The sequence below is a fragment of the Triticum urartu genome, chromosome 4A (genome assembly GCF_056163025.1).
Source record: "Triticum urartu cultivar PI428250 chromosome 4A, HENAU_Tu73, whole genome shotgun sequence".
NCBI classification, from domain to species: Eukaryota; Viridiplantae; Streptophyta; class Magnoliopsida; order Poales; family Poaceae; genus Triticum; species Triticum urartu.
In genome coordinates this window covers 513638503-513665077 of record NC_141876.1, presented here as the reverse complement: position 1 = coordinate 513665077, position 26575 = coordinate 513638503, and the positions used below count along the sequence as shown (strand labels likewise).

Here is a 26575-nt window from a genome sequence, read left to right as displayed (position 1 = left end):
GGAGGCATATCGGCCTGAATTGCTCAATTCTCACAGCATCCGTTTTCTTAGGAAGCAATGTGATAGTTCCAAAATTCAAGTGAAATAACTTAAGCTGTCCAGAGAACAAGTCATGGAAGTAGCAAATCCCCCTTAATAATGTGCCAGCACTTTTTATAAAACTCGGCCGGGAATCCATCCGGACCGGGAGCCTAGTTGAAGAAATATATTAGAGCAATACAACGACATCTGACATTAGATGTTCCTCAATAGCAAACCAAGATGCAAAGGCAGCCTACTGGCAGTTGTCCCTGAGGTTGACAGTGCAATGCCAAAATTTCGTGGGACCTGATTCCTTGCCTCTTTGTATGTCTACACCACCGTGCAAACCAACGGTGCATGCAAAAGATATGCTAAATGACTGATGTGTTGTGTTACCGGGAATCAGCTGAACTGCTGAAGGTTACTGTGAAGCAAAGTTGACCGGCCACTGGAGACTCTGCAGGAACAGACCACGGATTACGAATGTTAGTCCAGTTCATAACATCAGGGAGTGAGGAAGAGATTGAAGTCACGCAGAAAAAAAAGGACAGATCTAAGCATTAGCGTGCAGGCAGATCGTTGTTCGTCCTCGTCTTGTATTACGGAAGAGCAACAGTTCGTTATTGGGATCATTACACCATATCAATATTCTGAACCAGAGATAAGACAAATGTACATCTTTGATGGAGGAGGAGGTCAGTATTACCTCTAGTACCAAAACAAATGGCAGGACCCGTCGCTAGATAGGCAAGCAGGGGCTGCCAGCACGGTTGAGGCCAGGAGGCGGAGGTGTTTATGGTCCAGAACTGAGAGCAATGCTGGGCTGAGAACCTCACGAACCAGCTAGTCCGTAGCAACAACCTTACTCCAGTTTGAAGTAATGATTTCTACTTTGAAAGGTATTTGCAGGATACGAGATAGCATAAGACTATAACAGTATATTGTCCTGCACAAAAACAAGGAACAGGGAACAAACTCAGAAGTTCAACAGTGATACTGCAGCGCAATTCCGTTTCAAAAGTACTGCAGTGTAATGCAGGTGAGTGGATCTGTAATAAACATTAGCTCACATTCAGAAGAGCTGGACTGAATCTGAATAAGACAGGGTACCACATGGTGAACATAATTTTAACAAGTGTTCGAGACTAAGCAAGAACAAGAAAGATCCATCTGAATTCAGGCTCAAAAACCTTAACGAGACCAAAAGGCTATGATTTTAATCATGTGTAACCAAAAGGTTGATGCGGTGGGTTTACTTGGGAAAAAGAACAGTCTATACGGTCTATGCAAGTGGAAAATAATCACCAGTTGTGATGAATTGACTGAAGACTAGCACTACCCTTACAATGCTTAATTCACTACATTACAAATAAAGTATCCAAATATAAATCGAAGATGCTAACTGCTCTGCTTGAACTGTTGGTGAGATTCGCCTGGTCAGAGATAAATCAATCAGGATTCAGGAAATTCAATTTCTAAAATGCATAGGTGATCAAAATTTCTTAATGTTAGTTGATAAATCGCAAGGCTTTTTAGTAATCACATGCAGTTATAAGGCTCCAGTAAAATAAGTAACTCCCTATGAGCTATTATCAGTTTATCACATGTTTGTATGGGGAGTCACATATAAATAAGTAACTCCAGTGAAAATTATATTTTTCGTCCCTGAACTCTTTTTGAAAATTTATAAATGGTCCCTAAACTCCAAAACCAGCAAACTGCAGTCCCTCAACTTTTAAAAACAGAGAAGTTTAGTCCCTGGGAGTACCACTTTAGGTGGTTTCTTTGCTGATCGGGTGTCGTTTTTTACTCAAACTGGGTGGGGCCCGTCTGTCAGTGACAGGAGACGCACAAAATATAGTGGGACCCGTGACCCGTCTGTCAGTGGTGGAAACGCGAAATAAATCAACGCAGCAAAAAAATGGCGTGTAATAGAGTCGAACTGGGCACCTCCCACAGCGTGCACACTGGAGCTAAGCCACCTATCCAAAAATAATCTGATGTTGTACTGAGTGATACATGTTATATATTACTCCCTCTGTAAACTTTTTAGTGATCTAAACGATCAATCTTATAAAAGTACAGAGGGAGTACTTAGTATTTAGTTGGGGTGCATACACAAACTCCACATGACCACACCTCACGCAGGGTGCACACACTCGAACTCGGCACCACACGCAGAGTGCACACACAACGGACATAAGTAGAAATGCAGAACAAATGGTACGTCTAGGTCAACTAGTTAGTTAGCTACTAAATTAAAAAAGAGTAATAACTACTTACATTATTTTACCAATTTTGACATTTGTATCTCCATTGTACAAATTCGTACACATCAATACAGCTACTCCATCATGCACATGAGTCCAGAAAAAATTTAATAATATATGCGCAGAAAGTTGAATCAGCAAACACCTAATACAAATGCAAAAGCACAAGTCAAACTACTAATTACTTGAGCAAAAACAAGGAAAAGAAAACACACAGCATGGCATAACTACTTTTTCTTCAGTTTTAATTAGGAATAAAGACAAATAAATTTCTTTTAAATTAGTTAATTTTGAACGCGTTTAATACCCACATATATAATACAAATCAATATATACCGCTATGTTAAATGCAAAACATTTCCTGTATGGCTACCTTGTGCACCCTTCATGCTGGAGGTCCCAGATTCAAACTATGCATTGTGCATTTTGTTTTAAGCATTTATTTTCGTTCTCCTGATGCTGACAAGTGGGACCCGCACATGATGTATCCAGTTTTAGTCAAAAAACACTCCCGGACAGCAAAGAACCACCCGAAGCGGCACCAGGGACTAAACTTATCCGGTTTTGAAAGTTGAGGGATTACAGTTTGCTGGTTTTGGAGTTTAGGGATCATTTGTAAACTTTTGAAAGAGTCGAGGGATGAAAAATATACTTCTCCCACACGATTAAACAAGGACAGTTCACAGGAGATTCAAGGCATCCCATTGCCTGGCAATCGGCGCCTGCTACATATATCAAATGTCCAATTAAGTCATACTGCAATGATCAGAAAATAGAAAAACATATGCATCATAGAAGAGTTTAGATAGGATATAACAGCATTGTGCTATAACCATCCGATGAATGAACAATGAAATTACTAGAATCAGAACAATTATTTCAATCAACAGTGCATCATTCAATAGGGTACTTTCGTACGAGGCGATCTGACCACCAGGCATCAACAACTTGCAGTAGTACTCAACTGAAGCTGGTAATTAGAAAATGTATCATGCACCAATTATACTGGAACAGAATGTACATGTCATACAAGGGAAATCGTTACCAATTGTATGCTTGGTTCTCTTCGATGCAGGTGACCAGGGTGATGCACGCAACACCCGGTAACTTTATATTCCTAGAGCCCCGTTTAAGCATCTATGCGGCAAGAAGCGTGTCCATTAGTCCAATCCCCATAAACACTGCCTCCATCTGCAGCTTCGTCACATGCCCAATTGCCCATGCTAACAAAGTAACAAATAATGTTAAGACAATAATCCTGTTGCAGTTGCTTGTATATGAGCTCTTGTCCGAGTAAAAATCTTGCCTCCAAAAAGAAAGCCTTTTGGGGAATAGTATAATACAATGATTTATCATTTAATAACCTAATTGCATAAATGTATCAAAATCTTTAGGTGCAAACACAGCAGTGACAGTATTCTCAGAAGTTCTCTATGTCTCGATACAAATACCGGGTGTATATTTCCCTTGGAAAAAAAGCAAGTTTATATAGAAGGTTGCATTTGCATGGATATGCACAAAAAATATCATATACACATAATGCACTAAAGAATTGCACATGTGCATAAAATTGATGCAGGTATTCTAATTGCTATAATTTGCTTCCCTCTCCGCAGATATCTAGAGTTATTGTGATAGCTTTGATAAACGCAGGGGTTTCTCTTCCACGAAAAATAGCAGATCGTGCAATCTACTCACAAGAATGTTAAAATAACAGGTCCTCCAATGAATGTATTTTTTCCCTGCACTGTTCTTGTTCTTCAAACCATCTTCTACAAGAATTGAGCACAGAGCCACACAATGCTCAAAGTGACATCACTTCAGAGGATCTCCTCAATCCTAATACTGTAATACATGTGATGCTAGCTCCTCATCACCATGTTGCTTCAGTAGCTGCACCAAACAATCAGCGCAAGAAGCATCAATCCGTATTCCCCTATCCATGACCTTCCTCACCAACGCCGAGGCCTCAAGGACATGCCCCTCTTGACACAGCCCCAGCAACACGCCAGCATAGACATCAGAATCACAGAGCACCCCATTCTCATCCATCAGTCTCAACCAACAGCAAGCATGCAACCACATTTTCCTCTGACACAGCTCCCTCGCCATTGCACTTCCTGCGAGCGGGCTCAGTTGCACCCCTGTCTTCATCATCCTCTGCGCGAGGCCTTCAGCTTCCCTTGTCATCCCAGCCACAGACAAGCCTACCAGAAGAACATTATAGCACTGCCCGCTTGACAAAGTTCCGTCAACGACCAATCGCTCCACCACATCATATGCCTTCGAAAGCAAGCCAGCCCCCCTGGCCGCGCAAAACCCATCGATCAGCGTCCGCACAAAAATGCGATTCGGCATCACCCCTCTAGCTATCATCCTATCCAGCAAACTCAGAGCTTCCACCATTCTCCCTTTTCGGCACAGGCATTTCGCCAAACACGTGTACGACACCACGTTGGGCACACACCCGGCACCAAGCCTGCCACCCTCCATCTCCTCCAGCAGCACCACTGCGGCATCCACATGACCGAAAGCGAGCATCCCATCGAGCATCGCGGTGTAAACTACCACATTGGCCGCGCATCCAAACTCAGGCATTTTGTCGATCAGACAGCGGGCGCCTTCGAAGTCGCCCCTGTACGCCAGCCTATGCACCGCGGTCACGATCAGGGGGACAGTCGGGTTGACGCCGGACCTGGACATGATGTCCAGAACGGCGGAGACATCAGCATGCCAGCGTGCGGCGCGGAGGGCGGAGTGGAAGCAGGCCACGTCGGGCGCGAGGCCGGAGGATCGCATGTGGCGGAGGACGGCGAGTGAGACGGGGAAAAGGCCGGCATGAGTGGAGATGCCGAGGAGGAGGGCGTAGTGCGGGAGGGGCAGCGGGTGCGGGGAGGAGGAGAGGAGGAGGGGCACGGCGGAGGGGAGGTCCGGGAGCGAGGCGGCGAGCGAGGAGAGGGTGTGCGGGGAGGGGAGCGGCGGGGAGGGGGGCAGGCGCCAGAGGAGGAACCGGAGGGAGAGGAGCGGGGAGGGGAGGCGCGGGAGGAGGTCGGGGAGCGTGTGGAGGGGGAACGCGTCCGACGGGGACGGGAAGGCGCGGGAGAGGGCGCGCGGGAGCGGCGTGGACGAGGCCTCCGGCGAGCGGAGGACGGCGAGGAGGGTGGCGAGGTTGGGGTCGCCGTGGGTGGAGAGGCGGCGGAGGAGGGTTAAGCGCGGGGGCATCTGGTTTGGACGACGGAGCGAGGTTGGTCCGGCGCGGCGGCGCAGAAGGCAAGGCGAAGCGGAACTGGAAGCGTCCGAACGAGAAGCCTGAAGTGAGCGTAAAATGGGCAGGCCCAATCTGGCGAGCTCAAGATTTTTCTTTTCTTTCTCCATAAACCGCCTCTTACTAGATGATTTTATTTTATTTTCAAGTTCGTGTTAAAAAAATCATGTATATTAAAAAATGTTCAACATACTAAAAATAGTTCATCGTATATACTCCATAAAAAAGGTCAGCATATGCTAAAAGGATTCACCGTACATTTTTTTCACGGGAGCTATATCTCACTTGAGAATAGCTCTCATCTCGCTAAATTTTCCTCCTCTGTAGTTTTTGGCCCCCATTGCTCCAAGGGAAACCACGGGTTCGAATTTCCTATGACGGACGATGATGTCATATGTGTCGGGTACCCTCTTCTTTTTAGGGTAAAAGTTACCGCTTTATTTAAACTTCAAACCTCGGAATATCATCCGATATAACATCAAGAACAAAGTCTGGGGAAAACCCCAACCAAAACTTACACAACTCATCACCTACCCTTACTTTAGCTAACTTATGCGCGGCAATATTAGCACTTCGCCGAACCCACGAAAATCTGCTGTCAGCAAATGTCCCAAGAAGAGACTTGATCTCTTGTACCCACGGACCTGCAGCGGAAGATTCTTTCTCAATTGTTGTAGCATGTTTACCACACCTTGAGCATCAAGCTCCACGTGAACTCTTGTTGCGCTTATCTCCATTGCCACATGCGAACCGCTTCTGCAAGCCAGTATCTTCGAAGCTTTAGGATCAACAACATTTGGAAAGTGATGACAGACAGCTGCCAGAAAGCCATTGTTGTGATCTCTAAGCACAATGCCTCCTCCTCCTTTCTCTCCATGTTTAGAAATAGCCCCATCGGAGTTCACCTTCACCTAGCCTTCATCATGGCGCTCCCAGCGCTGTGGTTCGGCATCATTTTGGAGATGGTTTTGGCTGGAGGGACTCGTAGTGTTGCCATTGTTGCTTCTTTGTCTCTTTGTTGCCCTGATTTGGGTGGTTGAGGCATGGAGACTGTGTGTAGTGGTGGGCAGCAGCGATTCTCTACTATGGTGTGGCTTTGTGGAGGTGGCGCGTGGTGTTAGCGCCGGTGACAATGGCAAATGATGTGAATATCCTTGCCATGGTTGCTCGATGAAGTTTTTGGCGGCGTATTAATGCCACGACAACGCCACAGGCATTTGCCATCATGGCTGGATCAGGTGGTGGAAATGAGCTGGAATGTCCATTTAGCTCGGTGTCCCAAAACCGAACGAGGATTGACTCTCTTTTGCATAATTTGTATCAAGCGCATGAGTGCCGCAATGCCTGGCGTCCCCTCAGCTTCTTGGGGAGACCTACTGTTTCATCGTTGCCCCGCCTCCCTGTCGAACACCAACAAGCTCCATCTCCTTACAAGGTCCAGAAAGAAGCCCCACCCCTCTCGTAGACATTTTGTCGTGATTCTTGGGCATAGATCGTTTCTGCTCCTGCTGGCTCCATGGCCCCGACGGATATCTCGATGCGGCCCGCTTTGGAGAAGCAGGCCGAGCTGCTACGCTCTGAGCTCCTTGGTATGGCTTCCTTTCAGCTTGAGAAAATGGTCCAGCCACTGCGTGACGCTGTTGACTCAATGAAAGGTTGGATGTTGCGGATGGAGAGCTTCATGGAGTGAGTTGAGGCCTGGGTGGGCTCTCCTTGACGCCGCATGTGTTACAGACTACTCATGTGTTGCACCCTTTGGTTGTGCCCAATGGCAGCTTCAAGGTTGAGAGGGGAGACGAGCTTCATGGTCGTTTCTCCCCTCGTGCTAGGGCCAGCTCACCGTCGTTAGCCTCTGAGGGACTTGACAATGATGTTGTTGTGACTCCAATGCTACAGATCATGCCCGAGCTTCGGGAGTTGTGTGGGGGACCGGTTCTGCCTTTGTGCGTCGAGCAACTGCAGGTAGACCCTCCTGAGATCTCGAGTGTGGCTTTGCCACCGGCATCACCCCAGGAGTCGATCCAGATAGTTGATGCGGAGGAGGGTAGTGATTTGGACGGTGCGATCTCTCACTCGCCTAAGTCCATTGGGCGTCAGGTGTTAGCCATGGAGCGCGGAGTTTCAGATGTTGCTGCCCTTCCCTCATCTATGACATCGAGCAGGTGATTCCTGCGAGTGGCATGGCCATTGAGCCAAGTGTGTTGGCACCTACTCCAAATCCAGATGCTCTCGCGAAGGAACTTTGTGACTTGCTCGCTAGCGTGGAGGTTGCTAGACCTAGTTTGGGCAGGTCAATTGCTTGCCTCCTGACGGGGACACCAATAAGGGGCAAACAAAAGAAGGTGGGCAAAAGCAAGAGTGGCGTTATAGGCAAGGCGTCTCTGGTTGCTTGATGGATGATCTTCGGTCTCTTGGCCTTTCCACTTGGATTGGGAGGTGCATGGTGTCTTATGTCGAGGTGTTCTTGTCGGGATTCACTTGGCAAAGTAACAATGTCGAGGTTTGTGGATGTTGTGCATTCAGAGAGTTTGACAAGGGCCGACTATGCGGTTGTGGGGTTTTCTTGTCATGTGAGTAGTTACCTCGTGCTTCGTCTGTGTAGGTTTTCGCCCGATTTTCCTTAAATCAACAGGGCAATTCTTTTTTTCTTAATTAATTTATGAGGTAAAACTTATGCCTTCGTTTAGAAAAAAAATATTGGTCAAACTGGGCATTTTCTTTGTCTCGGCGATCTTCAGGACAAGCACATCTCCTTATCCATCTTAAGACATACACATCTGCTTGAGGGTATCATCCCGTTCATCCCAAAATCTGAAATCCGAGACCTTCGGTTCTCAAGAGTCATAATGACAGCCATAACCGGGCAAAAAAGTACCATTTTGTGATGTACAGAACCCGCTGCTCACGATCTATTGAACGAATCCAAGGATACATAGTACTTTCGTAGAGGTTGGAATGGGGATTGGGAGAAGAGAGGTACAGCTTGGGGAAGAAGGAAGAAGGGAGAGTCTAAGAGGGGATCGAGATCCAATTACAATTCACTGCCTTCTCCGGCTCAGCTACTGGGTATTTAATGCACTCTATTACATGGGGTCCTCTTGCCCTACGAGATGGGCCAACGTCCCAAACGTTTGAGTTAACTTCTGGCCTGCCACTTAGTATATGTCCCCTTCTTCTCCTGTCTGCTCCCTAATGCGCCTTTCGTCAGCAACAGAGCACTAGTGCTGACAGTGCCGCCCTCTTGAGATTCAGCCTGACCCCAGGCTGGAGCAGTAGGGTAGCGAAGCTTGATTGTATCATAATCCTCCCAGGTGGCTGCCTTGGCTGGAAGTCCTGTCCACTGTACCAAAACCTGCAACAATGCACGGTCACCTTTTTTGACTAATTTCCTGTCGAAGATCATACCTGGCTGCACGTCCATACTGGAAAAATCAACTGGGGCAGGCGCAATGGAAAAGACCGGTGTATGATCTGGTACAAATTCTTTGAGTTGAGAGACGTGAAACACGGGGTGGATCTGGGCTGCTACAGGTAGCTGAAGTTTGTAAGCAGCCGGTCCAATCTGTTCCAAAACTTCAAAAGGCCCATAGAACTTGTATGCTAATTTTGCACATGGTCGGTTGACTACAGTGTGTTGAGCATATGGCTGGAGCTTCAAATACACCGAGTCTCCCACCGAAAACATCCTGGGTGATCTGTTATGATATGCATAGTGTTTCATCTTCGTCCGGGCTTTAAGTAAGTGCGCCTTCAGCAGAGATGTATGTGCCTGGTGTTCCTTAAGCCACTGTTCCACTTCAACATTATCAGAGGTAAGCAAAGAGGGAAACACTCCATAAGTAGGTTCATATCCATAGAGAGCTTTAAAAGGGGAGCACTCCAAAGCAGAATGAAAATTAGTATTGTATCAGAATTCTGCTAAGGGTAACCATGAATGCCATTTTGTTGGAGTATCATGTACTGCACATCTGAGAAACATCTCCAGACACTGATTCACTCTTTCACTCTGCCCATCTGTTTGAGGATGATAGGCAGTACTCATGAGCAATTTAGTATCCCAAATCTTGAACAAATCCTTCCAAAAGTGACTGGTAAAGATCTTGTCCCTATCTGAAACTATAGTATGGGGTGGTCCATGCAATTTAACCACAGTATGTAGAAATGCTTTCGCTACCACTGGAGCAGAGAAAGGGTATTTCAAGGGGATAAAGTGAGCATACTTGGTTAGTCTATCAACCACCACTAAGATCACTTTATAGCCCTCAGATTTTGGTAGAGCTTCGATGAAGTCCATGGTGATCTCTTGCCAAGGTCCGTCAAGTACAAGAAGTGGTTGAAGTAATCCGGGAGATTTCACATGTTCATGCTTTGCTTGTTGACACACAACACATTGATGAACAAAATCAATGATATCTTGTTTCAGCCCAGTCCACACAAACAGTTTCCTAACTCTTTGATATGTAGCCTGGATGCCAGAGTGTCCCCCCACAACACTTGCATGAAAGGCAGAAATGAGTTTTGTTCTCAATGTTTGATTTGCTCCAATCCATATTCTGCCTTGATGCTTGATCACACCTTTCTCCAGAGAGTACTCTGATGTATCAGCAGCAGAAATAGCTAGTTTCTGAAGCAGTGTTTGAGCATCTGGGTCCACCTCATATGAATTAAGTACTTCCTGTAGCCACACATGTCTACTGGTGGAAGTAGTGGTCACTGCCAGTAAGTGCCCTACTCTGGATAAGGCATCAACTGCTAAGTTCTCACTGCCTTTTTTGTATTGAAACTGAAATTGCAGCTCCACTAACTTGGTCATGGCTTCTTTTCTGAACATCAGTTGTAAGGACTTGGTCTTCCAACTGACACAGACTTTGATGATCCGTTTTGATAATAAAAGGACCTCGTTGTAGATATGCTCTCCATTTTTCTACAGCCATCATAATTGCCAAAAACTCCTTTTCGTAGATGGACAGAGATTGATTTTTGATGCCCAAAGCTTTGCTATAAAAGGCAACAGGGTGTCCTCCTTGAGTGAGCACAACACCAATTCCTGTAGCACATGCATCTGTTTCAATGCCGAACGGCTGGTCAAAGTCAGGCAACACTAATACAGGAGTAGTCATCATCGCTGCATTGAGTTTCTCAAAAGCTTCCTGGGCCTCTGAGGACCAAGCAAAGGCTTGTTTCTTCAGTAGTTGAGTGAGTGGTTTAGCAATTATACCATATCCTTGCACAAACTTCCTGTAATATCCCGTGAGCCCCCCAAACCCTCTTAATTCAGTCACGTTCTGAGGAGTAGGCCACCTGGCCATAGCCAAAGTTTTCTCAGGATCTGTCTGAACCCCTTTGTCAGAAATGATGTGCCCTAGATATTCCAACTGTTGCTGTGCAAAAGTGCATTTGGTACTCTTAGCAAAGAACTGATGCTCTCTTAAGGTTTGAAACACTATTCTGAGATGTTCCAAATGTTCTTCCAGGGTCTCACTAAAGATTAAGATATCATCCATGAAGACAAGAACAAATTTTCTGTTGTAAGCAGCAAAAATCCAATTCATGATGCATTGAAAAGTGGAGGGGGCATTAGTAAGACCAAAGGGCATCACCCTAAAATGATACTGTCCACTGTGAGTTTTGAAAGCTGTTTTGTGTTCATCCTCCGGTAACATTCTAATTTGATGATATCCTGACCTGAGATCTAACTTGGAGAACCACTTAGTGCCACTAAGCTCATCCAAAAGCTCATCTACCACTGGCATTGGGAACTTGCTCTTCACAGTGATGGAATTTAGCTTCCTATAATCTGCACAAAATCTCCAAGATCCATCTTTCTTTTTTACCAATAGGACAGGAGAAGCAAAAGAGCTGAGACTGGGAGTGATAGTACCAGCTTTAAGCATTTTCTGCAACTTGCCTTTCAATCTCATCTTTCTGCAGTGGTGAGTATGTGTAAGGTTTGGAGTTGACAGGAGCGGCCCCTGGTAACAAGTGTATTGCATGGTTCAAAGTTCGAGAGGGTGGTATCTCAGTAGGTTCTTTGAAGACATCTGCAAACTCCTGTAACAAGGGTTGTACTGGATCAGGAACAGGGTCAGGCTTTTTATCACATATTGGTTGTATCAGTGCCACTGCCCAAATATCATTGCCTTTGTGCCATTTCATAGTTTGTTCTAGAGTGACCTCCTTGATGTCCTCTGCAGACTGTGGAAGAATTCCTTGCAGCTTAACCAGACTATCCTTGTGACTGAACTGGATCCATTTGTTTCTCTAGTGACATGTCATTTCCCCTTGAGCTTCCAACCAGTCCATGCCCAAAATGAGATCATAACCTCCCAAATCAAGAACTTTAAAATCATACTCAAATGTGTGTCCCTGGATCCACCAGTTGAGCTGGGGCACTTCAGAATTACACAACAGTTTCTCTCCATTGGCCACTGTTACAGAGATTTCTTTGGACAGTTGTTGTGGTGTCACTTGAATTCTGGGTAGCAGCGCTGAATCCATGAAACTGTGAGTACTACCTGAGTCTAGGAGAATAAGTACCACTTGATTGCCAATAAGAGCTCGCAAGCGAATGGTTCTAGGGTGATCAGCTCCAGACAAGGCATTGACAGACAAGTGCATTTCTTGCAAAGAAGTTTCTTGTTCTTCTACTGCATCAAGTATATAATCTGACAAAATGGCTTCAGCTGCACTAGTCATGGCCATGACTGCAGTAGGAGTGGGTGGTTTCACACAAGTATGACCAGGTGTGTATTTGTCCCCGCAACTGAAACACAGGCCATTAGTGCGCCTATACTCCTTCAACTTCCTTGCTTTCCATAGCTCTGCAGCAGGTGGAGTGCTTGGGCGTGTGTCCGTCTTGAAGAAGGCAGTTCTGGTAGTAAAACTTCTGTTGGAGCGAGCACGCTGTACTATCTCTTCCTGGATCAATGCATATGGAGTTGCTTCACTAACAGTAATGGGTAGCTGCATATCAACAGCAGCCCGGAGTTCTTCCTTGAGGCCCAGAGTGAACCTCATCACCAAAAATGTGTCACTCACTGTCGGTTCATACAACAAAAGTTGATACACTAGTTGGGTGAACTCCCGTTTGTACTCAGCCACTGATCTGGTCTGTTTAAGTAACAATAGAGCTCTCATCTTTGTGTGATGAACATTCACATCAAACTCCTGCATAACTACCATCCTAAACTCATTCCAGCACGGCCACTGATGCAGAGCCTTGTATGCATGGAACCAATTTACTGCATCACCAGACAGGTGCAGCGTAGCTGATGTGATCTTGAATTCTTCAGGGATAGCATACAGTGAGAAGTAGGCCTCACATCCATCTAGCCAGATACGAACATCCTCTCCCTCGAAACGGGGAAAATCCATTTTGGGCATCCATGGTTTCTTCGACTGAACTTCGGTCCCAAAATGCTCTGTTGCAGAATGCCCAGCTTGAGTCACAAACACAGGTGGTGGAACGGCCGGCTGCCTATGCTGCGGTGGCGTACCCAAAATGCCATCGCTGGTGGACGTGCTCGGAGGAGATTGCTTTGGTCCTGACTCACGAGCAGCTGCTGCCTGCTCCTGTCTAATTTCCCCAATCGACTTCATCGTGAGACTGACATTGTTCTGAACAATATGCATCTGCGCCGCCTGTGCCGTGAACTGCTGATCAAGGGAATCCAAGCGACTAAATAGATCATCTAGCTTACCCAACTTGTCGCCCACCGTTTGCAGAAGCTGCAGCTGTTCTCCCACCCGCTCCTCGATGGTCTCCATGGCATCCACCACGAGACGTGTCTGCTGATTCGGCTTTGGGGGCGCCGTAGTCGCCAGCTTCACCGCCTACCAGGAATCAGCGAGTACCAGGGAGTTTTACAGCAGCCGCTAACCCCTTCCTCTGCAACTGACTCCGAACCCCGCCGTGCAGCGCCAACCGAGTAGCCCACCGAAATTTCACACACCCAGAGGATCTGAGTGCAACCGTGAGCTACCCTCGATCCGCCGCCGAATAGTTCACCGCCGCCGACGAAGACGCCGCCCGTGCCGCCGAAGAACTGCGACCACCCTCCGCTGCCGCAGACCCAGCCAACAGACGGGGATTTTACTAGAGAACCCAACCTGACCACCGCCAAGCCTGATCCCGCCGCCGATCGGCCTAAATCTGATACCAATTGTGATGTACAAAACCCTCTGCTCACGATCTATTGAACGAATTCAAGGATACATAGTACTTTCGTAGAGATTGGAATGGGGATTGGGAGAAGAGAGGTACAGCTTGGGGAAGAAGGAAGAAGGGAGAGTCTGAGAGGGGATCGAGATCAAATTATAATTCGCTGCCTTCTCCGGCTCAGCTACTGGGTATTTAACGCACTCTATTACATGGGGGTCCTCTTGCCCTACGAGATGGGCCAACGGCCCAAACGTTTGAGTTAACTTCCGGCCTGCCACTTAGTATCTGTCCCCTTCTTCTCCTGTCTGCTCCCTAATGCGCCTTTTGTCGGCAACAGAGCACTAGTGCTGACACATTTATACACTGACAGTAAACAAGACCATTTTTACTGAGCCGTAGATCCATTTTAAACAATATTCACTGACCCAAAAAGGAAAAAGGCAGTCGAGGAATACAACAACACCCAACCTTAATTGACCACGAAGAGCTAGCTGACGATGCAAAAGACACATGACCACAACAGCTCTCCCTGCAGTCACGATCTGCCCCTTTACAGCGATAAACATGTTGCCGTGTCCTCATTTATTTTATCCCGCTGTGCAAACTAATGGCATGTACACTCTCCCGTTGTTGCTAAATGGCTGTGCTACGCTGTACTGTCGATCAGCAGAAGATTAGATAGAGTGCTCAACCTGTGAGCCCCGGGTACTACGAAGCATAGTTTATCAGCCACTCCAGACTCTGCATGAAAAGATTGCACAGCAGAAGGAATGTTAGTCGCCGTGGCAGCACAAAAAGTTCAGCTACGTAAGTCTATGCACACTGTCAAGAGCACAGTTCAGTTCATGGTACCAATAACAAAGAATGCGAGGGAAGAGGGATCGAACCATTAAACATTCAGGCAGATCGTCGTCCTTCGTCCTCGAGTGAGTCTGCATCACATTAAGGGCAAAGCGGTCAGGCGTTTCTAGTCTTCTCTGACGACAGAAGACATACGAGAAATGCATAGCTTTGATGGTGGAGTTCAGAGCATTTACCTCCATTACCCGATGGCACGAGGACTCCCTGTCAGTGGCAAGGCAGGCAAGGGCCACCACCGAGGCTGCCACGGTCGAGGGCCAGTAGGCGAGGTGCTTATGGTCCAGAAGTGTGAGCAGGGCCAGGTGCTTGGCCAGATCCTCCACCTTGTCGTCTGCTTTTGCCGCTTTCAGATAGAACCTGCAGAATTAGGAAACAGAAAAGTGAACTGTCAGTGTTGGCTTCTCGTTCAGTTTTGCTCGGCTTGGCACAGACGAGAATGCAGGAAACGTGTAGTACCAGAGAAAATTGTGGACTGTCGTGACGAAGCATTGGAAGTCGAGGACCTCCTGAACCAGCCACTCCATGGCCACGACCTCGCTCCGGCTGTAAAGGTTGATCCCCACCATGAAAGACTTCTGCATGATGCTGAAAGAGATGACACACACAGTGAGATTACATTGCCCTGAGTAGAGACGAAGATGAAGGAACAAATGGTGATCCCAGAGATAATTAATTCAGAAGTTCAACAATGATACTGCAGTGCAATGTAAATAGGTGGACTGGTAAAGAAGAATATGTCATGCTGTTCTAAAGTACCCTATTGTTTCTGCATAGTACCGTGCGCGGCATATTTATTTTTTCTTCAGAGATGGTCAAGAATAAGAAAATACTCACCTGTATTCAGGCTCAAAAACTTCAACAAAACCACAAAAGGGGCTCTGCTTTCTCTTGCAACATTATTATTTTTAGATGAAAGGGGTTCTCTTGCAACGTTATGTAAGCATGTGCAACCAGAAAGTTGATGCATAATAGGTTTACATGGGAAAAAATATATGAAACTCTGGCAAAGGACTGTCTACGCAAGTCATAATGGATACAGAATCACCTGTACAATGCTTCAGTTCACTACAATGGATATATAACTATGAACATATTTTTTAGGTTCCAAATCCAAGATGCTAACTACTATGCTCAAGTGGTCGGTGAGAGCTACCTGATTGCAGGTGAATGAATTAGGAAAGTTAATTTCTAAAATGCCCAGCTCATCAACATTTCCTAATGTAAGTAGATATGTGACAAATTGTGAAGTACTAGCATGCAGCGATAAGCCTTTAATGAGAAAAATAGCCACTGTATATGAGCTATTATCACATGTTTGTATGATTTTGCCACGGGATCAACCAATGGCAGCTTTCAATAAAATCAAGGTATCCCCTGAGCACTTGCTACTGTAGTTGCTAAGGTCTATCAAATGCTCAACTAAGTTAAACTGCAATGAGCTCTGGCAAATAGAGAAGAAAACGCATCATACAAGAGCTTAGTTAGGATTTAACAGTATTGTACTACAACCATCTGAGGGAAGAATAGGAAACTACGCTGAAACTTGGGACTTGAATTAAAAGGACGCATTTATTTGAAGCTTCTTTTGTTGCAGGGATGCTTGAAGCATTATTTCAGTTAGCAATGTATAATATGCCAAATATGGTACAAACGTTCAACCAAGACAATCCTATCTTACTACCAACCTGCAGAAGTACTCATACTGAAAGGGGGGAATAAGAAAATATATTATGCACACATTTTACTGAATCAGAATGAACATGTAGCACAAGGGAGCTCAATACCTATTGTATGGCTGGTTCTCTTCAATGCGGGTGGCTAGGGTGATGCAGGCAATGCCCAGCAACTGCACATTCCTAGAGCCCTTTAGGTATCCACGTGTCAAGAAGCGGTCCATCAGTCCAATTCCCAGGAACAATGTCTCTGGCTGCAGCTCTGTCACATGCCCATGCTACAAAATTCATGGGAAACAGATATTATTTGCAAGTTGCAGATACATTTTTATCTGAGAACAGTCAAATCCTCATAGTATTATCTACAAGGATCTCATCATTTTATTACCATTTTAATATCTAGTTGCGTATCAAAATCTTCAGGTGAAAACACGGTGCCGACAGTATTCTCAGAAGTTCTCAATGCAAATATCAAGTGCACACAGAAGCTTAGATTTGAATGTAATGGTATAAAAGGGGCACATACGGACAATGTACTCAAGAGTTGCATATCTACACAGAAATGATGCTGGTATCCTGATTGCTATAATGTGCCTCCTAGACATGAAGACCATAAGCCAATCAAATTGCAAACACTGAATGAGGTATTTTCCTTTTTCAAACTCTTACTGTCAAAATGTCAAAATAAACACCTCCTCAAAATTAATGGCGAGACACGCAATTCAAGTGCTCGCACTGTCAAAACAGTTTAAAAAAACAATAACACAGGATCACTCTGCTCAACAAACAATGTCTGTGAGCAATCTACTAATCAGATTGTTTCTCCCGCCAAGGGGGGTGTTATTCCCCCTGGCATGTTGTTGCTTTTCCTTTTAAGCGTTGTAATAACACTTGTTACATGACCCTGACTTGCTGGGTTTCATTGATGATTCAATGGAGCCGGGGCTAGGCCCTTTTTCTCTAAAAAAAACAATAACATCTTCGACAGTAGACAACTATCCCCTGCAAAATTTAAGAAAATGCATAGCTGGATCTGCTGCCTCAGCACGCCGAACACATAAACAAACTAGAGGTAAGCCACACAACCACAGTGCTTTTAGAACAGATATCATTCAGAGAACTAAACCAACACTGAATCTGCAGTACAGTGTCACGTAAATTACCAGCACAATACCAACTCATGACTGTAAATCTGTAAGGCGAGCTTGTACCACAAATTGGAATTGAACTAAAGTGGAATCGCGGTATACATGTAGAATGCAGAGTACAGTGGTGGTGTACACTGACCTCGATGATCCAGTTGACCATGACAGAACGCTGCTCCACGACGTGACGGCCAGAGTTGCCTGACATGGAGGCGTACACCTCTGTGTAGTCGCACGCCACCACTCCCCGCCGTTCGCGCCGCCGGAACTGCTCGTAGCTCTCCTCGTCCTCCAAGTCATCCAACTGCTTCCACTGACACAAACATTCCAACGAAACCAACAAATCAGATCAAACACCGCACTGACTCTCGCAGAGAGACCCAATTTCAAACAGATTTTAAGAGGAACTGCGTGGAACCGGCTCACCTCTGGGATGGGGACGGCGTCGGCGACGGCGTGCGCCTTGTGCTGCACACAGGGGACGAACTGCTTGGCGTAGTCGAGGAAGAGGGAGAAGGTGTAGGAAGGGGCGTCGTCGTCGTCGTCGTCGTCGTCCTCGGAGGAGGAGGAAGAGGAGGTGTCGAGCAGGGGGCTGAGGGAGTAGTCGGTGCAGGGGCTGGGAGCGCTGAGCACCTCCTCCTCCGCGTCGGACTGCGTGAGCTCGTCGCAGGCCGAAGAGTACTCCGTCGCCTCGGCGTCGTCGGCGAGCAGCTCGGGGCAGGCGAGGTCGGGGTGGAGGACGGAGCGGAGGCACGACGACTCGGAGGCCTCGACCTCCGCGAGGCGCGCCGTGGCGCCGCCGATGACCTCCGAGCACTCGGAGGCGGCGGGCCGCGCGTCGCCCGAGTCCTCGCGCCTCGGCCTCTTCTCCGGGCGCTGCGCCGCGGCGAGGGCGGCGGCGGAGGAGGTGGCGGTGGTGGTGGAGACGACCTCGCTGCGGAAGGAGGAGGAGGCCGATGTGGAGGACTCCGCGGGCCGCTTCCCCGCCGCCATCGCCGCCGCGATCTGGGCTGGGAGCGGAGCCGCCGCGTCCCTCCGGCGGCGGAAGGGGTGGGAGCGCGGCCTCGTGGGCACCGGCGCGAGCATGGTGGGCGGCATGGCGTGCGCGTGGGTGTGTGTGTGTGTGGCCACGGCTAGGTGCTCTCTGATTTGGCTTGGTTATATAGCCGTGAGGCCGTCGACAGCGGGGAGGAAGGGGAGGGGAATGGGGGTGCCGTGCCGCAGGAGGATGAGCTCACCTCACAGACCGATCGCTTCATTTGAATTTGAACTTCACGAGCTTGGTGAGGAAGCAAAGAGCGCGGAGCTACGGCTACGCCCGGTGCACATGCACCACCCGAGGGGACCCCACCTGCTGTCAGCGCAGATCCGTGGACCCCCCGCAGGAGAGGACCAACGTTCTTTTTTTTTTCTGTGAGGGGAGAGGACCCACGTTCTAGAACTGTACTACGAACGATCCCGTTTCCGATCGAAACAGAAGGCGGCTGCTTCCGCCGGTGCGTCCGTGGGAATGTCGTGCTGTCTCAGGATTACACATGCCAAGTTGTCTCCTACTCAGATCCTCAACAAAAAAAAAGTTGTCCCCTACACTGCACGTGATAGTTTTAGGTATTTAGAGCAACTTCAAGACCCAAACGGACGGCATATGCCTAAGTTGCTTGTGTATCAATAACCATAGCAATGCAGATACACACTCGCAGTTACGCTTTCCTCAATTGCGCACGACCTCTTCGCTCCGTGGACTCGGGCCTCGCAACACTGATCTTATCGCACCGCAACCTTGCTATACCAACCTTGTCGTTACGTCGACTTCAAACACAGTCAACCGACTCTGGCTCTGACACGACCGATATCAACATCGCCATCACCAACTTTGCGTTCTCAAGGTCAACTCCTTCGAGGACTCCACTTCTTGGTATAGTCGCTTCAACAACTCAGACCGCATCACCAAGCTATGGGGCATGAAACAACTAAGTCACTTTTGTGATTAAATAGCATATTTCACTCATTGGAGCGTTTGTTTTTTGCATCTTCCGAGCGTCACTCGGGAGTTGCTCCTCACCCACACCCGATTCCGACTTGATGAAATAAAATTTTTAGTTCCTCAACTGTATTATTAAGTTTCTGACCAGTCTACCTTTGAGGGTTGCAGTACACTCGGGGGCATCACCCTCGAGTGTTGCGGCTCATTCGGAATTGCATGTACTTTTTTGTTGGGTGGCTTTTTCTTAATTTCCACCCACTGGGTGCATCATCAATCGACATGTTTGTCACTCGGTTTTTTTTTCACAGGACGTCTAACTAAATGTGCTCGGTATTTAACGCTCACTCTTTTTCTCCAATCCGGTCGCAACTTGTCTGGTTGGCAAGAGCAAAAGCTAATGGTCCGCCGACTCACGAAAAGGTTAATCACAAGGATCAAAGAAAATCAAGTCAAAATAATGATAATGTTAAATACAGCCAAAGAGCTTAAGTTTTTTATTTGCATTTACACTCGGCTAATCTTATATGCTTGTTTTAGTGCCATGTGCATAGTTTTTGAGTCCAACTTTCACTTTAGTAACCATTGTGAAGTTATGACACGCAATGTGCCTCGATGTGCTAACTTGATCACTCTGAGGCCAGACCCGGGGTTGCATCATCTCTGATCTCACTGAGACATCACAGGAGGGCTGCATAAAAACAATTTAAAACAATTAACCATGTATATAAATGTTCACTCGGCATCACAATCACTTGGTGAGATGTAGCAGCAAATTTTTACTATGTTTACTTGGCCTAAAGGTATTGTGCAACGCATGTCCCAACAATATAAAGGAGACCCTCCATCAGGCTCACCCGGTCTGATAGAGGCTCAGGGGCTACACCCACTAGGTGCGGTGATCACGCTCCCAGTGGCCAAGAAGAAAAAAAACTTAAGCCTATGCCAGAATTATCCAGTCTGATAGAGGCTCAGGGGAGACACCCTATGGGTTCGCTGATCGTGCCCCCATAGGAAAAGGAAATGCAAAATACAAGGACTAGTGTGTCGAATCAGATTCGTTAGGATGTCATGCATAGGTATGACAAAATTTTGAGTGACTTCACTCGAGCAGATGTTCCATGACCAGGCACGATGAAATTTCGAGTGAACTCACTTGAGCAGATGTTCCGTGTCCAGACATGACGAAATTCTGAGTGACTTCACTTGAGTAGATGTTCCGTGTCTAGGCATGATGAAATTCCGAGTGAATTCACTCGGGAAGATGTTTCGTGCCCAGGCACAATGATATTCTTTAGTGACTTCACTCGAGTAGATGTTCCATGTCTAGGCACGACAAAATTTTGAGTGACTTCACTTGAGTAGATGTTCCATGCTCGCATATGACGAAATTCTAAGTGACTTCACTCGAGCAGGTCTTCCGTGTTCAGGCACGATGAAATTTCAAGTGACTTCACTCGAGCAGATACTCCATGTTCAGGCAAGATGAAATTTCGAGTGACTTCACTCAAATAGATATTTCGTGTTCAGGCATGATGAAATTCCAAGTGACTTCACTCGAGTAGATATCCTGTGTCCAGGCACGTTGAAATTCCGAGTGGATTCACTCGAGAAGATGTTCCGTCTTTTGGCACGATGAAATTCCGAGTGACTTACTCAAGCAGATATTTTGTGTTCAGGCGTGATGAAATTCCGACCGACTTCACTCGAGCAGATGTTCTGTGTTCAGGCACGATGAAATTCCGAGTGACTTCACTTGAGCAGATGTTCTGTGTTAAGGCACGATGAAATTCCGAGTGACTTCACTCGAGCAGATGTTCCGTGTTAAGGCACGACGAAATTCCAAGTGACTTCACTCAAGCAGCATGTTCAGGCATGACAAAATTTCGTGTGACTTTACCTGAGTAGATGTTTTGTGCCCATGCACGACAAAATTTTGCATAGCTTCACTCTAGCAGATGTTTTGTGCCCAGGCATGACCTAAATCTAAGTGACCAGTCAGTCGGTACAGACCAGCTCTGCACTTTGGGTGCTGATACTCCACCTTAACAAGGTTGTCAGATTACTCGACGACACCCTTGACAAGGGACAAATTAAGCATCCTTAGTGGCATGGATTGGACTCTAAATAAATAGCCAAATACCGAACTTCACAGGTTTGGATCCCATTTTGATGATCAAAATACGTTCCTCAGGGATAGTGACCGACATCTCTTCGTAAGAGTTAGACCACTCGTCAACATCGCCACTCGGGTTTCATGATACACCCTCGTCTGGGCCGCTAATCACCCTCTTTCGAGAGGTGATCAAGTATCACCAAGCCTTTCCACAACTTTTTTTAACTTGCCTTTTCAAGAAGGTTCTTTTGAGTCCGTCGAGGCCTCTCTATAGGTAATTCGGCAGTATTTCAAGCCCGACAGTCAGTTGGAATGCACTTCCTTTGTGGTAGGCCGCGCCTATGGCAACATAAGGACTGGCTAAGAGGTCAATGCAAGCCCAGGCCCATGAATGTAAAGGACCAGCTAAACACCAGCAGCAGGTGGTGGCGGCCCAGTCGAAGTAGACACTAGTCGGGGGATCATCTTTGGTCAGGAGCTTTATCACTCAGGGTGTAACCTATCGGATTTCATAGCAGTCCAATGGACAAAAGCATTCAGAGAGGAGTTATTGCACAAGGCTTCAGTATGCAATAAATTTCGAGCATTATCAGCCGCTTCCATAGCTGTTTAAGGCGTCCATTTTCACTCATAATGGACATGAAACTACTGGTATTCAATGTGTCGTTTAGTAGCACCTATGAGCAGCCAATGGACCCTGGTGCATGTCAGGCTCTATATAAGCCTTTCTGAGGTTTTGAGCCAAGGGTCCGCAACCATTGTAATCTTATATTCATACACAAGAAAAACTCCCAGAGAGACAGGACTAGGGTTTTTACATTCACCATGAGGGGCCTGGACCCCTGTATATGATCTTGTGTCACCCATTTGCATCTTAGTAGATCAAGCTCCGTTCATACACCCCTTTTATTGTCGGATTTGGAACCACGACAACGGCGGCTGTCCGATGATTCTGCACACGGCGACGGCTGTTGCTGCTAGGAGGCAACCGGGGTGATGTTGCAAGCGGTGATGGCCAAGGTTACGATCGAAGAGACGTCATACCATGATAGGCCATATGACAGTGTTGCCGATGGACACGATGATGCGAGCCAAGCTGCACCGCCATGAAGTTGTTGGTGTTGCGAGTGTGATGGCGTCCTGCTACGAGCAGAATGACACGGTGGTGTTGCGAGCGGTGACCTGTGATGCTACAAGGGGGGGGGGTTCTTCGCAGACAACAAAGAAGGAGGAGGATGGGAATCCATCTCCAAGCGCTTAGCACATGAATAAGATCCGGTGCAACAAATCGGATCGAATATAAACCAAAAGAATTACTCCCTTCGATCCATAAGTGTCGTAGTTTTCAGCTCTCTTGACAGCACATCAGAAGGAAATATGCCCTAGAGGCAATAATAAAGTTGTTATTTATATTTCCTTATATCATGATAAATGTTTATTATTCATGCTAGAATTGTATTAACTGGAAACTTGGTACATGTGTGGATACATAGACAAACAGAGTGTCCCTAGTGTGCCTCTACTTGACTAGCTCGTTAATCAAAGATGGTTAAGTTTCCTAGCCATAGACATGTGTTGTCATTTGATGAACGGGATCATCTGTTAGCTTAGCATAATGATTGTTTAGTTTTTCTGCTATTGCTTTCTTCATGACTTATACATGTTCCTCAAAATATGAGATTATGCAACTCCCGAATACCGGAGGAACACCTTGTGTGCTATCAAATGTCACAACGTAACTGGGTGATTATAAAGATGCTCTACAAGTGTCTCTTATGGTGTTTGTTTAGTTGGCATAGATCAAGATTAGGATTTGTCACGCCGTGTATCGGAGAGGTATCTCTGGGCCCTCTCGGTAATGCACATCACTATGAGCCTTGCAAGCAATGTGACTAATGAGTTAGTCACGGGATGATGCATTACGGAACGAGTAAAGAGACTTGCCGGTGATGAGATTGAACTAGGTATGATGATACCGATGATCGAATCTTGAGCAAGTAACATACCGATGACAAAGGGAACAACATATGTTGTCATGCAGTTTGACCGATAAAGATCTTCGTAGAATATGTAGAAACCAATATGAGCATCCAGGTTCCGTTATTGGTTATTGACCGGAGATGTGTCTCGGTCATGTCTACATAGTTCTCGAACCCGTAGGGTACGCACGCTTAACGTTTGATGACGATTTGTGTTATGAGTTATGTGATTTGATGAACCAAAGTTTGTTCGGAGTCCCGGATGTGATCACGAACATGACGAGGAGTCTCGAAATGGTCGAGACATAAAGATTGATATATTGGAAGGTTATGTTTGGACACCAGAATGGTTTCGTAAAGGTTCGAGCATCTTCCGGAGTACCGGGGGTTACTGGACCCCCCGGGGAGTTAATGGGCCTTCATGGGCCCTAGTGGAGAGAGGAGGTGGCGGCCAGGTGGTGTCGCGCGCCCCCCACCCCAAGCCCAATGTGAATTGGACTAGGGTTGGGGGGGGGGCAGCCCCCCTTTTCCTTCTCTTCTCCTCCTTCCCTCCTTCTCCTAGTGGGAATAGGAAAGGGGAGGGGTTGTAGGATCGAAAGTATGTCTAAAGGGGGGGGTGATTAGACTACTTGACCAAATAAAAACTTAACCTTTTCCCAATTTTAGTTCTTGGCAGATTTTAGCTATTGTAGGACAAGTCAAGCAATCATCACACAATTCAAGCAAGCATGCAAAGAGTATATTGGCAGCGGAAAGTAAAGCATGCAACTTGCAAGAATGTAAAGGGAAGGGTTTGGAGAATTCAAACGCAATTGGAGACACGGATGTTTTTCCCGTGGTTCGGATAGGTGGTGCTATCCTACATCCACGTTGATGGAGACTTCAACCCACGAAGGGTAACGGTTGCGCGAGTCCACGGAGGGCTCCACCCACGAAGGGTAATGGTTGCGCGAGTCCACGAAGGGCTCCACCCACGAAGGGTCCACGAAGAAGCAACCACCCACAAAGGGTCCACGAAGTAGCAACCTTGTCTATCCCACCATGGCCATCGCCCACGAAGGACTTGCCTCACTAGCGGTAGATCTTCACGAAGTAGGCGATCTCCTTACCCTTACAAACTCCTTGGTTCAACTCCACAATCTTGTCGGAGGCTCCCAAGTGACACCTAGCCAATCTAGGAGACACCACTCTCCAAGAAGTAACAAATGGTGTGTAGGTAATGAACTCCTTGCTCTTGTGCTTCAAATGATAGTCTCCCCAACACTCAACTCTCTCTCATAGGATTTGGATTTTGTGGAAAGAAGATTTGAGTGGAAAGCAACTTGGGGAAGGCTAGAGATCAAGATTCATATGGTAGGAATGGAATATCTTGGTCTCAACACATGAGTAGGTGGTTCTCTCTCAGAACATATGAGTTGGAATTGTGTATGTGTTCTGATGGCTCTCTCCACGAATGAAGAGGAGGTGGAGGGGTATATATAGCCTCCACACAAAATCCAACCGTTACACACAGTTTTCCAATCTCGGTGGGACCGAATCAACAAACTCGGTCGGACCGAAAAGGTAAACCTAGTGACCGTTAGAGATTTTCGGTGGGACTGACATGCAACTCGGTAGGACCGATATGGTTAGGGTTTGGGCATAACGTAATCTCGGTGAGACCGATTACACAAAATCGGCGAGACCGATTTTGGTAATTAGCTAACCAGAGAGTTGGTCAGGCAAACTCGGTGGGACCGATTTGCTCTTTCGGTGAGACCGAAAAGTTACAAAAAGGAAACACTGAATTTACATTGCAATCTCGGTGGGACCGATTCGCTCTTTCGGTGAGACCGAAAAGTTATGAAAGGGAAACAGAGAGTTTGCAATCCCATCTCGGTGAGACCGAGATCCCTATCGGTAGAACCGAATTGCTAGGGTTTGGCAGTGGCTTATGACAAGTGAAACTCGGTGGCACCGGATAGAAAGAATCGGTAGGACCGAGTTTGGCTTAGGGTTTAGGTCATAAGTGGATATGGGAAAGTAGTTGAGGGTTTTGGAGCATATCACTAAGCACATGAAGCAAGAGGCTCATTAAGCAACACCTCATCCCTCCTTGATAGTATTGGCTTTTCCTAAAGACTCAATGTGATCTTGGATCACTAAAATATAAAATGAAGAGTCTTGAGCTTTTGAGCTTGAGCCAATCCTTTGTCCTTAGCATTTTGAGGATTCCACTTTCACATCCATGCCGTGCCAATCATTGAGCTTTCCTGAAATAATCATCTTGGAATAGCATTAGCTCAATGAGCTATATGTTGTTATGAATTATCAAAACCACCTAGGGATAGTTGCACTTTCAATCTCCCCCTTTTTGGTAATTGATGAAAACATATAGATCAAAGCTTCGACAAATGATAATAAGCATGAAATATATCGTCGCTTTGAGAAGTATGTGACAAGTAAGAGCTCCCCCTAAATTTGTGCATATTTAAAATTTGCTTTGGACTGCAAATGCACAAAGAGTTAGAGTCATGGGTTACTCTTCCATGTCACATACATCTTGGTGGAGCGCTTAAAATGATAAGAATGAAATACATGCACTCATCACCAAGAATAGTGAATGATCACATAAGATAGATAAGATAATAATATTAAGCAAGCATTAAGTGTAGCTTATGATCAAACACATGATCATCAATGTCTCACAAGCAATGACATAGTATCTCAAGCACTCAAAAGCAAACAAAGCTCGAAAAACCACCAAATAAAGCAAGAGAGAAAAAGCAACACTCTCTCTCGAAGCCTATGATCTATACATTTTTCTCCCCCTTTGGCAAAAAGTTACCAAAAAGTTCCTAGAAAATGCATAGTGCTAGATCGACGCTCAGGCTTGATCTTCAGGTGGTGGTGGAGTCCGGAGCACTCCGAGGACGAAGCCTTCTGTAGACGTGATTGGAGTTGAGGCTGAAGTGGACGCTGGAGCTGGTGGAACTGAGGCTGTGGCTGGTGCAGAAGTGGTGGCTCTGGTGTCAGCAACTGGCACTGCAGACGACCTCGGACCTCGTGGCACTCTGGCAAAGGCATCAGTTGTAGTCTTGCCTCTCCTCTCCTGCATGTCATC

The 26575-nt window shown here is 46.6% G+C and overlaps 2 protein-coding genes and 1 pseudogene across 2 annotated transcripts; all 3 read right to left on the bottom strand.

Moving 5' to 3' along the window:
* Window positions 1–3524: 3524 nt before the first annotated feature.
* Window positions 3525–5619, bottom strand: LOC125551144 (Tetratricopeptide repeat (TPR)-like superfamily protein). The gene is given in 2 exon segments (XM_048714299.2): window positions 3525–4143; window positions 4146–5619. Coding segments are annotated over 2 exon segments (1416 nt in total). The 5' UTR covers window positions 5514–5619; the 3' UTR covers window positions 3525–4095.
* Window positions 5620–10316: 4697 nt separating this feature from the next.
* LOC147976356 (uncharacterized) lies at window positions 10317–13323 on the bottom strand (annotated as a pseudogene).
* A 489-nt stretch (window positions 13324–13812) lies between these two features.
* SDS (Cyclin family protein) lies at window positions 13813–18607 on the bottom strand. The gene is made up of 7 exons (XM_048717443.2): window positions 17823–18607; window positions 17539–17709; window positions 16363–16529; window positions 15035–15163; window positions 14755–14935; window positions 14605–14649; window positions 13813–14458 (listed from the first exon to the last, which is right to left on the bottom strand). The coding sequence occupies exons 1-7, from the start codon at window positions 18492–18494 to the stop codon at window positions 14426–14428; spliced, it is 1398 nt and encodes a 465-aa protein (XP_048573400.1). The 5' UTR covers window positions 18495–18607; the 3' UTR covers window positions 13813–14425.
* Between the last annotated feature and the right edge of the window lie 7968 nt (window positions 18608–26575).